The sequence below is a fragment of the Grammomys surdaster genome, unplaced genomic scaffold (genome assembly GCF_004785775.1).
Source record: "Grammomys surdaster isolate TR1022 unplaced genomic scaffold, NIH_TR_1.0 125565, whole genome shotgun sequence".
NCBI lineage: Eukaryota > Metazoa > Chordata > Mammalia > Rodentia > Muridae > Grammomys > Grammomys surdaster.
The window spans coordinates 174,928-186,870 of NW_021620412.1; the positions used below are offsets into that span (position 1 = coordinate 174,928).

General features: G+C 57.3%; 1 protein-coding gene across 1 annotated transcript; it reads right to left on the reverse strand.

Moving 5' to 3' along the window:
* Positions 1–2,649: 2,649 nt before the first annotated feature.
* On the reverse strand, positions 2,650–8,503 carry Cbx4 (chromobox 4). The gene is made up of 5 exons (XM_028786735.1): positions 8,375–8,503; positions 8,184–8,227; positions 6,998–7,063; positions 5,014–5,080; positions 2,650–4,799 (listed from the first exon to the last, which is right to left on the reverse strand). The coding sequence occupies exons 1-5, from the start codon at positions 8,441–8,443 to the stop codon at positions 3,390–3,392; spliced, it is 1,656 nt and encodes a 551-aa protein (XP_028642568.1). The 5' UTR covers positions 8,444–8,503; the 3' UTR covers positions 2,650–3,389.
* Positions 8,504–11,943: the final 3,440 nt, after the last annotated feature.

The window sequence follows — 11,943 nt, forward strand, 5'->3', positions numbered from 1 at the left end:
TGGTTTACATGCATATGCTATTCAAATTGAACTAAAAACCCTAGATTCTTATTTGCTTGGCCTGTCAACTCTGGACCCAAACCATGCTGGATCTGTGGGACATTCCCAACAAATGACACCAACTAGCAGTGCCCAAGGATGGAGTAAAGGCTGTGGGATAAACTTGACTCTTCTGGAAGTGAGCTGAGACAGTCAAGGCAGGCTACTGGTAGGCCAGAGATGCAGTCAAGGTGGCTTCAGACAAGAGGCTTCACAAATAACCTGGACCTTTACACTGTTAGCTCTTGCCTCTGTATCTGAGGCTTAACCCCATAAGAACAATTCTTGGTTCATTTTGATGGGGGAAAGAAGACATTTGGATAGCTTGGGTGTGTGTAGAATGCAAAGCCTTCCCTTTCAACCTTGAATCTGAAACTCTCTCCTTCAAAGAGAGAGTTTGTGACCAGCTGCTTCTAAAGTGCTGGTCAGAAACCACCCACACCATGAGAGCTGGGACTTCTGAACCCTTTCTGCCCCAATGCCCCTTGGCAGAGGAAGTCTGTTTCTACCCCTTAGACTTGCCCTCTGAGAGCAGCACCAAGGGCTGAAAGGGCAGAATCCTAGAGAGCCTCTCTGCAGGATTAGGATCTGCCAGTTTGCTTCCAGAATCAAGGCAAGAACTAGGGAACACCCATCAGGACCTCGAACCTGTGTCACAGAGAGCTGTCGTTCTGGGGACTAAATAGGCCAAGATGCTCAGATGGCACATGGGACAGGAAGGAATGCAGTAAATGACAAGTCCTTGTCCCCATAGGGACAAATGGGGGTCTTGACAACCAGGCTGGGCACCTTATCTGCAGCCTTAGCTCCCTACCCCTCTCTCTACTTTCTGACTGGAGCTCCAGCTCTGCCCAGATCACCCCACTGACCCTGCACCCATACCCAGCTTTCAAGGAGTCATGGCACCTGTAGATCAGGCTTTTCCAGGAAGAGTAGTGAACTAGCAGTCATCTGGAGAGCCATCTTCTGCCTCTTTGGTCCTCTTCCCAAGCTTGGCAGAATAGGGGCCACCCCAGGGGCCAGACTTACTATCAAGGCCCCACCTCTGGGTCTGATTAGCAGCACTCCGGAGTTTTTGATTCTCATGAACTGGAAAAGCAGGGGCTGAGGTTCCTGCCTGGCACGGGCCTTTGTGCACCAGCCAGTGAAGGACAGGCCCAATTCTAGCGCTGAGCAGGCCGGTTGCCAGAAGCAAGATCAGCCTCCTCCACTCACAGGGTGGCAAAGGGCGTTCATTACACAGAGGGGGAGGGGTGTTTAACTCGCTCTGAAGGGGGCTCCCAGGGATGGGGTAGTGGGAGGGACAATTCACAAAAGCCGGGGCTACAAACTCCCAAAGGCTTTTTTAAAAAAGCGGTTCCCTTCCCTCCTCCCCTCCCCCGCCCCGCGCCCCTCCCCCAGCCCCAGCCGCTGATGGCCTGCAGCCAACACTGGCCACTCCGTGCATCCAGCCTCCCGCCCTCTAGGCCTTCCTCTCCATCTCTTCCCCAGCGTTTCCAACTCTGCCCTTCGAACTGCCTCAGCACCACCCCCGCCACACACACACACACACACACAGAGAGAGAGAGAGAGAGAGAGAGAGAGAGAGAGAGAGAGAGAGAGACACGCTCTGAACCACGCTGTCATCTTCTGTCCTGGTGCCACTATAGGCTTGGCCCTCCGTCCCGAACTGAGGCTTTGCAAGCCGGGAGAATCCTGAAGCTCACCAGATTCCCCAGGCCGGAGGCCCCAGGGCCTGTTTAGCCACCGAACCAGGAGGAAGATCGCTGTGTCTGCAGAAAGCTAGCTGCTGGTGGTGGCTTCCTGGCCCGCCGAGCCGCACCCCTAGCCTAGGGGCCATTAACCCCTTTCTTCCCTTCTCCAACCACACCTAGCACATCGGCCTAGCCGTCACCAAGGGGATGGACAACCAACGCCAACTCACGAAGCTAAGGAAGAGAGGGTGGCGGGCCAGACTCAGCGCCCTGTCATCCCCTCCCAAACCATCCAGCAGAAGGCCTTCGGTTCCCCCCAACAGCAGTTCACTTACTCCAGCCCTGGCCTTTGGCCTGGTGGTTTCCGGGGAGAGAGCCTGGCAAAGAAAGGCCTTCCTCTGCTTCCTTGGAGGGGCGGGGCCGACAGTGTCAGCGCTGTACAGCCTCAAAGAGTTGGGGGTCCACTCCACTGTATATGGTCCGCAGCAAGCAGAACTGAGGAACTTTCTAGGGCCTGGCTTGGGTGGCGGGGCAAGGCCACCAGCCTGAGAGTCAGGATCCAGAAAGGGGGGTGCAGCACACCCATTGCTCGCCCCTCCACAATCCAGAAGCTACTGGGTTTGCCAGCTACGTGGGCATCAGACATCGACAGCCAGAAATCCCTGGGGACTAGGGTGACTCTGGTACATCCCTCCCACTCCACCCTTCCAGGCCAGCAGCTCTCCTTTCCCACATCGCCTTCCAATGAAGGAGCCACTTTGGAGACACCAGACCTCACGGGCTTGTCTTGTGCAAAGACTTAGCTTTAGAGAGACAGTCTTTATCCATGTGACCTAGGTGGAAGTGGGGTGAGAGAGGGTCCATCCTCCTTCCCCCGACTTCTGATATCCCCCTGGAGCTAATCTCAGACACAGGATTGCACCTTCAACATCTCCATTTAATATTTACATTCAAGCAGGTAATAATTGGAAGCTTATAGTTCAGACATTTCTATAGCAGCAGGTTCTAGAGAGCTCTTTAGCCTTTTAACAAACTTTTTTTTTTTTGCACATAGAAACAACACACCCATGTGTACAGTATCAAAAAATATATACCAAGGTTACTGGTGTCGCAGTTCCTGGAGAAGGGGAAATAAAATCAAAATACTGAATGAAGGGGAAAGAAAAGGCCAACTCAAAATAGTCTGTCTGATATAGAATATAACATGATCTAGAGGAAACTTCATAAATCTAGGTTTTTATATTTCAATATATAAATACCTACAAATAAATATATATATATATATCAGCCCGAAAGGGGGTAGTCGGGCCTTCTGAGCTCAAACAATACATTTCAAGAATAACACCACGTACAAACCGGAGTAGAGTCAGCACTTGACAGTTAGCACGGTTAAAATATAATACTATAGCTCTGAGACCGCCTCGGGGCTGCGGGGTCAGTTCTGGTGGTCCACAGGGAGGGCTCGGGTCTCCTATAGGGAAGGGAAGGTGGCGGCGAGACCGCAGGCACCACGTGGAAGGAGACAGTGAGAGATGGACAACTCAATCGGGATCCCAGGGAGTAAGCAGGGGCCTGGCCACCGCGCGACTGGACCGACTTCTCCTTGGGAGCCTCTGATTGCAGGTGCTGAGTCCCAGTGGGCACAACTCCTTCCCACTACACCGTCACGTATTCCTTGAAAGTGACGGTGAGACAGTTCGCCGTGACGTCAGTGATAATTATATTCCCAAAGAAGGGCTTGAATTCACTCAGGGGCTCCGCTGGCTCCTCCTGGGCCTCAGCCGGAGGCTTCTCCGCTGCAGTGGCGGGCGCCACCACTGCCGCCACCGCCGGAACCTCGGGCTTCACCTGGAGGGTGCTGGGCGGTTCCCCGGCGTCGCTGCGCATCTTGACACAGCGCAAGTCTATGGGCTCATCCAGGTCTGAGTCCAAAAGGATGACCTCGGGCTGCGGCAGAGAGGCTGCGGTAGGGGACACGTTGGCAGGGTGCTCAGAGACCGGGCTGCCCCCCAGGCAGGTCGGCGTGCTGATGCTGCGGGCGGTCAACCGCTTCTTGCAGGGCTCACGCTCGCTGTGGGTCTCGGAGAGGCAGCGCTTGCGCGCATGGGAGAGGTTCAGACCCACCGTATGGTGATGGTGGTGATGGTGGTGGTGATGGTGGTGGTGGGCGGGTGGGTGTGAGCTCCTGGCTGGGTCCCAGGCCAGCAGGTCTGGCTTAGTGGTGAGCTGCAGCGGCTGCTCACCAAAGGCCTCCTTGGTCGGGGAGAGCTTTCGAGATCCTAGGTCCTGGGGCTGAGGGTCCCCTGGCACGAGAGCCTCCTCCTCCCTGCGTTTGCAGGGCACTTCGGCTTTCTTCTCCTCAGAAGCACCGGCTGCCTTTTTAAAGGTCCTGTCGGCCTGGGGATGGCGCTCCTCCGCAGCACGTTTCTTGTGGCTGGGGGAGCGCGCCTCGCTCTCGGCTGCCTCGCCCGACTTGATCTTCACCGCCTGCATGCCGTTCTCCATGTACTTGCTCATCACGATCACGATGCGTCCATTCTTGTTTTTGTTCTTGACGATTTTCATCTTGCCCCCAATGCCATTACCGGTCACGGCCTCCTTAGGGGCTGGTGTCATGCCATTGGGGGGGCCCTTTTCCGAGCCTTTTCCTGTAGCTCCTGCCCCTCCCCCCAAGGGCTTCACTGCCCCGAGGTAGCCTTTGGCTGCAGCTCCGTGGGCCCACTTGTCAGGGGGGTGGCTCTTGGCGCCCAGGTCTGGGCAGGTGGGGCTGGGTGCCTCCTTGTGGCCGCCCTGGTACTGCAGGTCGTACATTTTGGGGTCTGGCTGGTAGGGGTGGTGCTTTTTGCTATTTAGCTGATAGTAATACTTGCCGCTCTTCCCTGGTGGGGGCGGCTTACCGGACCTCTCTTTGCTGTGTGGCTGGTACTGATGGTGTTTCTTGCTGTTGAGCTCGTACTGGTGCCCCTGGCCCTTGCCCTGTGTGCCCAACTCCAGCTTGGCACGGTTGTCGGCAGAGGAGTCTTGAAGCCCGGTCAGGACATTGGAGCGGCGGGCAAAGGTGGGTACCTAAGAGGGAGAAAAAAGGGGAAAGGTTGGCCCTATGTGAGGCCGGGAACATCGAGAATGCTCCAGCTCCCACGGGTGGACGTTGCATCATAGTGGGTGGAGCCAGACGTTCTAGTGCAATTGGGGTGCTCCTCCGGGAACTCTAAGTAATTTGGGAAGCAATGTTTAGGGAAGGGTTTGTGCTGGGATCCCAGGACCCGCTCAAAGTATTCACCTGCACCACCAGCGGTTTGGGCTTGGGCCCTCTCTTGCGATATCCCATCAGCTGCTCCTGCCTTTCCCTGGGGGAGGGAACAGAGCGCAAGGTTAGTGTTCTCAGTTTTCCTTGGCCAGTATCACCCTGTTCTCCACCTTCCTTCCTTTTGCTACAGAAAGGAAGGAATCAGCTGGAGACAGACATGGTCTATGTCTACTGGGCCCCTTTCTTAACGTCCTCAGAAACACTCTCGCTTCTGAGAAAGGGGTCCCCCACGTGACACTCAGACGTAAACTTTCTCCTCCCTCCCTTCCCCCACCTGCTGCAACACTGTATTGGTGCTCGGAGCTGACTGGGCACGGCTTTGGGCCTGTGGCTCTGCAGACAGTGCAGTGGGTTTAGGAATTCAGGGAACAGGAGGTGCGTGCTGACCTCAGGACCCTTCCTGATCAGAAGCGTGGATGCTAACTACCTCATTAAGATTCAGATAAAGAGAGCTGAAGTTGAAAGGGAAGACTCCTTTTCTTAAACGGCAAGGCATCAAACGGAGGGACTGAGCCCTTGTTTACATAGCGGCAAATAAGCCAATTAGGGATTGGGAATGGGGACTGCCTCTGAGGCTAGCAAGGGTCTAGCCTGGTTCTCAGCCACCTGGTGAACAAGAAGTGGCACTACCCCACCCCCATCCCGCGCCAGCGGGCGGGGTGGCTGGCCGAAGCATGGCCTCCTCAGAGGTACGAGATCCTTTCTACCCAGATTTCCAAATTAATATAGTTCAAGGGTGGGGGAGCCTTGATCACCACCAGCAAACTTCGCTTGCTCTGGCCACCCAGAGTGATCGATTGTCCCAGGCCCTGCCCAGCTCTCCATGAGCAAGTCTCCAGCTACCCGAGTCGCCACCCCAACCCGGGGGAGTTCTGCCATGCCCTGGGGCCAGGTTGGGGTCTGATTCCAAAGTTGCATGGCATTGCAACAGCCTGGATTATAATTCTTCGGGGACCCATTATGCAACATGGCATCAGCCGCTGACATGGTTACAGTGTGGCGAAGTCCCAGGTGAAGTCTGTACGAGTTCCCTGTCCTACACCTCCGGTGTTCTGAGAAAGCAACTTTAGCTCTCAGGGTCTAGAGTTTACAGTTTTAGTAGCAATGCTCCACAGGAAATACTTCAAAATAAAAGAGGGATGGAAGGCTGGGGGTGGCGCTGCTCTGAGGACTCCTCCCCCTCCTCCACGCCCTTCCCCCCTACCCTCTACGAAACTGCGAACCACAGCTACCAGTGGTGAATCCAGCTGCAGCAGCTGCAGCGTGGCAAGCATCTGTTTGCAGGAGGATGGGCACCCCCCAACCACCAGGCAGCGCTCACTCATGCCCTCGGGCCAACCTTCCCCCTGATCTGATAGAGCAATTTACCCCACAAAACACAGCAGCAAGGGTTGTGAGGTGCTCAGGACAGCATCTAACCACTGCCACCCCAGCTCCCCCCCGCCGTGGGGTTGGAGGGGTATAAGGCCTTGTCAACTTTTATCCGGCTGCCAAAAGGTTAAGTTCAGTTCCATGACGTTCGGGGCGGTTTCACAATGCCAGCTCCTTCAGAGCTGCCCCGCGAGGTGCCCGTGCCAAGCCAGCAGTGGCTGCAGAAAGCAACACCTAGGCTCTGGGGGTGGGGCTCCAAGGTTGCCAAGGGAGGGGGCCACGGGAATTCAGGTACAGAATTTCTAGGCAGATCCAGGGTCATCACCCCACGCACTCTTCCAGCAGTTTCCCAAAACGCAAGCCTACCTTCCCCAGCCCTACCCTGCCCCCACTCCCAAGCTGCAGCAACCGCCAAGGACATTGGTTAGAGAAGCCCAGGCCGCAGCCTTGCCCATCCGGGTTTGTTGGGGGTGGGGCTCCTGCCTGCCCCCTCCCACCCCTTCCCCCTTTCCTAGCGCTGCAAGCAGTCACCCACTTTCCGATTCCCACCTATGGCCAGGGCAGCAGGCTGCTAGGGGATGCTCACCTGTTCTGGAAGGCTATCAGCAGACGGGGATCCAAGATGTTCTCCTCTGGTTCCCACGTGTTATATCTTGCAAGTGAAAAAGGAGGGGAAGGCAGAGTGTAAAAAAAAAAAAAAAAAAAAAGGCCAGGTTGGGGAATGACATAAGGCCCTAAGTGGCTTCCTGAATCAGAAGCTGTGGATATGGAGGGTAGACAGTAGGTTTCTTAAGGCCTAACACGGTCCTTAATTACCCCCCAAGTTAAAATAAACACACAAGGGCAGGAGGGAAGGGGGGGTGAAGAAAACGAAACTAGCAGTTTATTTTGCAGTCATCAAGAATTTTAAGCATGTTACTGTGACGTGTTCCAAGGCCACTTTCCTCTCCAGAAATCCTTCGTGCAAAGCAGCCCCAAAGCAAAGTCGTAGTCCTCCTCCTATCCCCAGCCCAAGTCTCCAGTAGGGTTTCAGCTGGTCTGCACTGGACCCCTAATCCGATAACTCACAGCTCAGCGCCCCCTCCACCCCCTCAAGGCCCTGGAGACCGCTGTCATTGGCAAGCAAACCCCAAATACTCAGCAGTACAAAAATATGCCCCTCTCTCCCTCTCCGAGTGTGTGTGTGTGTGTGTGTGTGTGTGTGTGTGTGTGTGTCTGCGCCTGTCTCCATCCGGTGCCTTCGCATTTCAAATTAAAGAAAAAATTCCCCATCGAAAAAGCTGCAGTGACAGTTCCCAACATTTTCTGCCTTTTTTCTTCCCTACCCTGCACCACCAGGAGGGAGGACGCACACAATTGCATTTTCGTCGCTTTTTAAAAAAAAAATTTTTTTTTTGGTTTTGCAATATGGAGCCGTTCGGTGGAGGGAAAGGGGAAAGGAGCCATTTTCTGCTGCACATCAGTCAGTGCCTGCGCCCTCCCTCCCTCCGCCGGCCTCCCGGGCTCGGCCCCGCGTCTCTCCAGCTCCTCCGGCTCCTTTTAACGCATAAATTAGTGATGGCATTTCCCGGAGAGCGGAGCACAACACAGGGCGCCCGGCTCGGGCTCGGCTGCTCCGCTTCCCAGTGCCTGCCACCGACTTCCCCACCCCCTCCTCTCTCCACCCCACCTCCACCCCGCCTCCCGTCCGCTCCCCCACCACCCCACCAGCTCCACGGGTCCGCCGGCCAGGGCGCCTGGTGCCGAGGCACCCGGCCCTCGCCGCCACTTACTTGGGGGACCAGCCTCTCCATTTCACCAGATACTCCACTCTGCCCTGTAGGGGGGAAGAGACAGCACTCCATCAGCTTCCGCGGGATCCCCGGCTCCGGCCCGCAGCCTCCCCACCCCCTCCGCGCCTCTCGCTCGCTGCTCCCGCCGCCGCTCCCGCGCCTCGGCGCCGCCACCCGCGCGCCACCCCTACCTTGCGGATCCGCTTCTTCTCGATGCTCTCCACCGCGAAGACGTGCTCGCCAACAGCTGGCAGCTCCATGGCTGAACCCGAGCGCGCAGGGGCGCAAGCGGCCGGCGCCGCTGCAGACACAGCTGGTTCCCGCCGGCGCCCCGATGCGGTCCTGCGCGTGGACCTCACCACGCGCCCGGCCCCCGCCGCCGCCACTCGCCCCTCAACAGCCTGGCCGCCGCCGCTGCCTGCACCCGCCGGCTCTCTGCTCGCGCTCGCTCAGACAACTGAGCCCGGGCCGCCGCGGCACGAGAACTCATGCAAATCCCGGACGTCAGCGGGCGGGGCCTCGCAGGGCCCAGCTCGGCGTCAGGGGGCGGGACGCGCCTCGGATTGGCGCAGCCCGGCCTACCGGAGGCCCCGGGTCTGGGCGGCAGGGGAGGAGGAGGGCGCGGGAGGAGGCTGGGGAGGAGGAGGGCGCAGGGAGGTGCAGGGGAGGGATCTGAGAGCCGGGAAAGTGAGCTGGGGCCGCGGAATAGAGGTGTGTCTGCCTAGGCGGCCAGGGTGGGCACCTCGACAGGGCGCACTCTGATCCGCAGCCGGACACTGGGGACTCTTCTGACCCCACCCTCGGCCGCTGTTTCTGCTTGTGCACGGCCCGGGGATCCCTGCTGGGGGCCACGGAAGCACCCGCTGTACATTACAGTTGCTCCCAACTACATCTGTCCAGCAGGGCTCTGGAAGCACAGGGGACACTCCGGCAGGGGGCAGAATGGAGGCGGGGGCAATTCAGGCCCCCACCCTCGGTGCTTACCGCCCCGCCCCGCCCCGCCAAGCACCCGACATTTAGGCCGCGAGGTGGGGAGAGAAAAAGCCAGAAGACTTGGACATGTACAAGTCGAGGAGCACGGAGAGGCGAAGACAGGGACAAAGGAACAGCTGGCCACGGGGCATTAGCACTCAAGAATCTCAGCAGAAAGGGGCTCTGAATCCGATCCCACCCAAGATTCTAAACGGCTTCTAATTTACACTTGGCTCGCTCATTCGCGGAGAAGGGACAGTTTCTAGCAAGCCCCCAGAGTCTGAGACACTGGGAGAAGAGAGAAAAAGAGCGAGAGAGATGGAGGGTGTTTGAGTCTGACTGGAGGTTCAAGGGGACTTCGTGGGGGTTCATGGAAGAGCCTCAAAAGAAAGAGTGGGGAGGACCAAGTAGAAGTTGAGGCCGAGGGTTGGTGGATGAGTGGGCTGCGAGAAGGGGAGGGGAAATGGAATGGCCAGGGAGACACATATTCTTCCTGAATTCCTCCTGTCCCCTGGTCTCTGACAGCCAAGCCCTGCTGACGCTGCCTTTGGAGCCCTGGAGTGTCAAGTTTAGCACCTAGGAGCCGGCCAGCCCCGCACGTTCAGGGGTATTCAGCTCCAGCGTCCGGCTGGGGGAGCTGCTGCGCCAGACGTGGCCTTCCGAGGGCGCCACCGGTGGGCCTGCGAGATCCGTAGGGTCGCAGTGGGTAGACCTGACAGGGAACATGCCATTCTAAGTGGGAGGGGTAAGGGTGTGCCTTGCCTGCGGTGCGTCCGGGGCCCCAGCTCAGGGCTCCTGAAGGACATGGAGCAGGAAGCTTGCGCAATCCCTTGGCTGAGCGTCCACAGAGACAGAAAAAGCGCAAAAGAGGAGAGTGGGTCGAGGGAGGGGGAGGGCAAGGAGCCATCCGGGTCTCTGTCCCTGCTTTTATTGCGTCTCAGAATTCTTGGTGAGGACTACGCTGAGGTGACTTGCGAAAGGCCAGGTGCAGAAGCGAACCCCCAAAGCCTGCCAGGGCTTGTGTTTTCCCAGGAATCCAGGAAAAGTCTTCAGACCGTTTGATGTAGCACACACACGTTGACTTCACGCACCTCCACTTTGCAACACTGAGGCTTCGGCTGTTGCTTAGCGGCAGCTCTCTCGGTATTTACTCCTTGGAGTGTTGAGGTGGAGGGAGTCGTCTTCTGGAGGCAAGAGAGGACTCAGTGTGCAGCGGCTGGTCTCTGTCTATCATGAGGCCCAAACCTGAAAGTCCCCAAGAAGGAGAGAGCCGCAAGATGAGATGTGGGTGACCACCCTCGCCCCAGCTCTTGGGGCTGAAGGGCACTAGAAAAGGGTCACCCCCTACTGTATTTCGATGGTTTACACACATTACACACACACCCATAGCGTGCCTAACGTGTGCTCAAGCCGAGAAACTGTTGCGGGACAGTTCAGTCAGAATGCGAGGGGTCCTCAAGGTCATGGGGTGAAGGTCTGTCGTTCAACAGCACACAGTCACCCTCAGGCACCCAAGTCACAGGCACAGCCGGTCTTTCGGGAGGTCTGGAACAACTTTGTGTAGGCCAGTCCCTCAGTCTGGGAAGCTGAGCTTCCCGGCAATGCCGGTCTCTTTACTCAAAAAATCCCCAGGAAAATCTGTTTACTCTGGGTGTTTCCTGCATTATCCAGAACCCTGGCTCAGAGGAGGGCAGGCAGCCCTTGCAGCCTACCCGCCAGCAGGGGCGTTGGGCTGTATAGCAGACAAGATCCTCTCGCAGGGTCCGGGGCCCTCAGGGGCCCAGACTTGGACCTTAGGGGCCACTGAAAGGAACTAGGTGCCCCGACGCCGAGTCTGCGCAGAAACCGCTCGGCAAACTGGGAAAGAAGAGCTTGCACTCTCCTGCACAGAGGATCTTTTCTGGAGTTGCAGATGATCTAACTAGAGGAAACCCCGGGCTCCCTAATTGCGGAGGGGGCCTCCTGGAATCAAACACCTAATGCCACCCGCCATTGCCCAGCCCTCCGAAGGCCTGTGCGTGGACAGCTCTGAAGGTGACTGAAACACAGAAACACCCGCCAACGCAGCAACTCTCTTCTCTCAGGCTGTTACTTGTCCTCGTGGAGGGTGGGCAGATGAAGAAAGTGACTTACTCTCCGATCGCTGTTCTAACCTGAAGGCAGGTCCTAGACCACCCTCTTGTGACAGCTACCATGGGGACAGCTCAGATCCACCAGCCCGAAAGCGAGGCTGGGAGAAAGCCGGGCAAAAGCCCGGGGGTGGCCAATGAGGTCACCTGATGTGCCCAAATCCTTCTTAGAAAGCCTCCCTTGGGGCGACCCCTACCTTCCCAACTCCCTGTCTCGGCACCTCTGAGGGAATCACGGGAGAGACTGACTCCAAACCCGGGATTCCCAGAGCCTTCTACTGGGGCCCCTGTCCTCAACCGGGGATGCCCAGGGGCCCCACGGGAACCTTTATAAGACTCCTTAATTCAGGGCATTTGACACTTCCCCGTTCCAAACAGAGTGAGTAGTTCCATCGACTCTGCTGAGAAACAGAAGTCTCCAGATGCCGCCACGGGCTGGGGCCCCCAGGGGCCTTCAGGGGCCCCAAGAGAGGAGCGATATTCCCTGGCCCAGCGATAAGCTCGGGCTTAGAAAGATGGGGCAAAGGAACCGATCTCAGAGAGGCTGGGAACTTTTTAATGACCGAAGAGTGGAGAAAAGTTTCTGAGAATCCAGTCTTGGAACAAGCGTGACCCGTGCTGACCGGGGGAAAATAAACTTCTTAAAGGAGCCGTCTCGG

Bases quoted from the DNA above. Each gene is read 5' to 3' on its own strand.
- Cbx4 (XM_028786735.1), bottom strand. From the start codon at position 8,443: ATGGAGCTGCCAGCTGTTGGCGAGCACGTCTTCGCGGTGGAGAGCATC. The intron at 5,081-6,997 runs GTGAGCATCCCC...TCCCTCCCCCAG, and splicing joins CTGATAGCCTTCCAGAACAG to GGAAAGGCAGGAGCAGCTGA. The intron at 4,800-5,013 runs GTGAATACTTTG...TCTCCCTCTTAG, and splicing joins CCAAACCGCTGGTGGTGCAG to GTACCCACCTTTGCCCGCCG.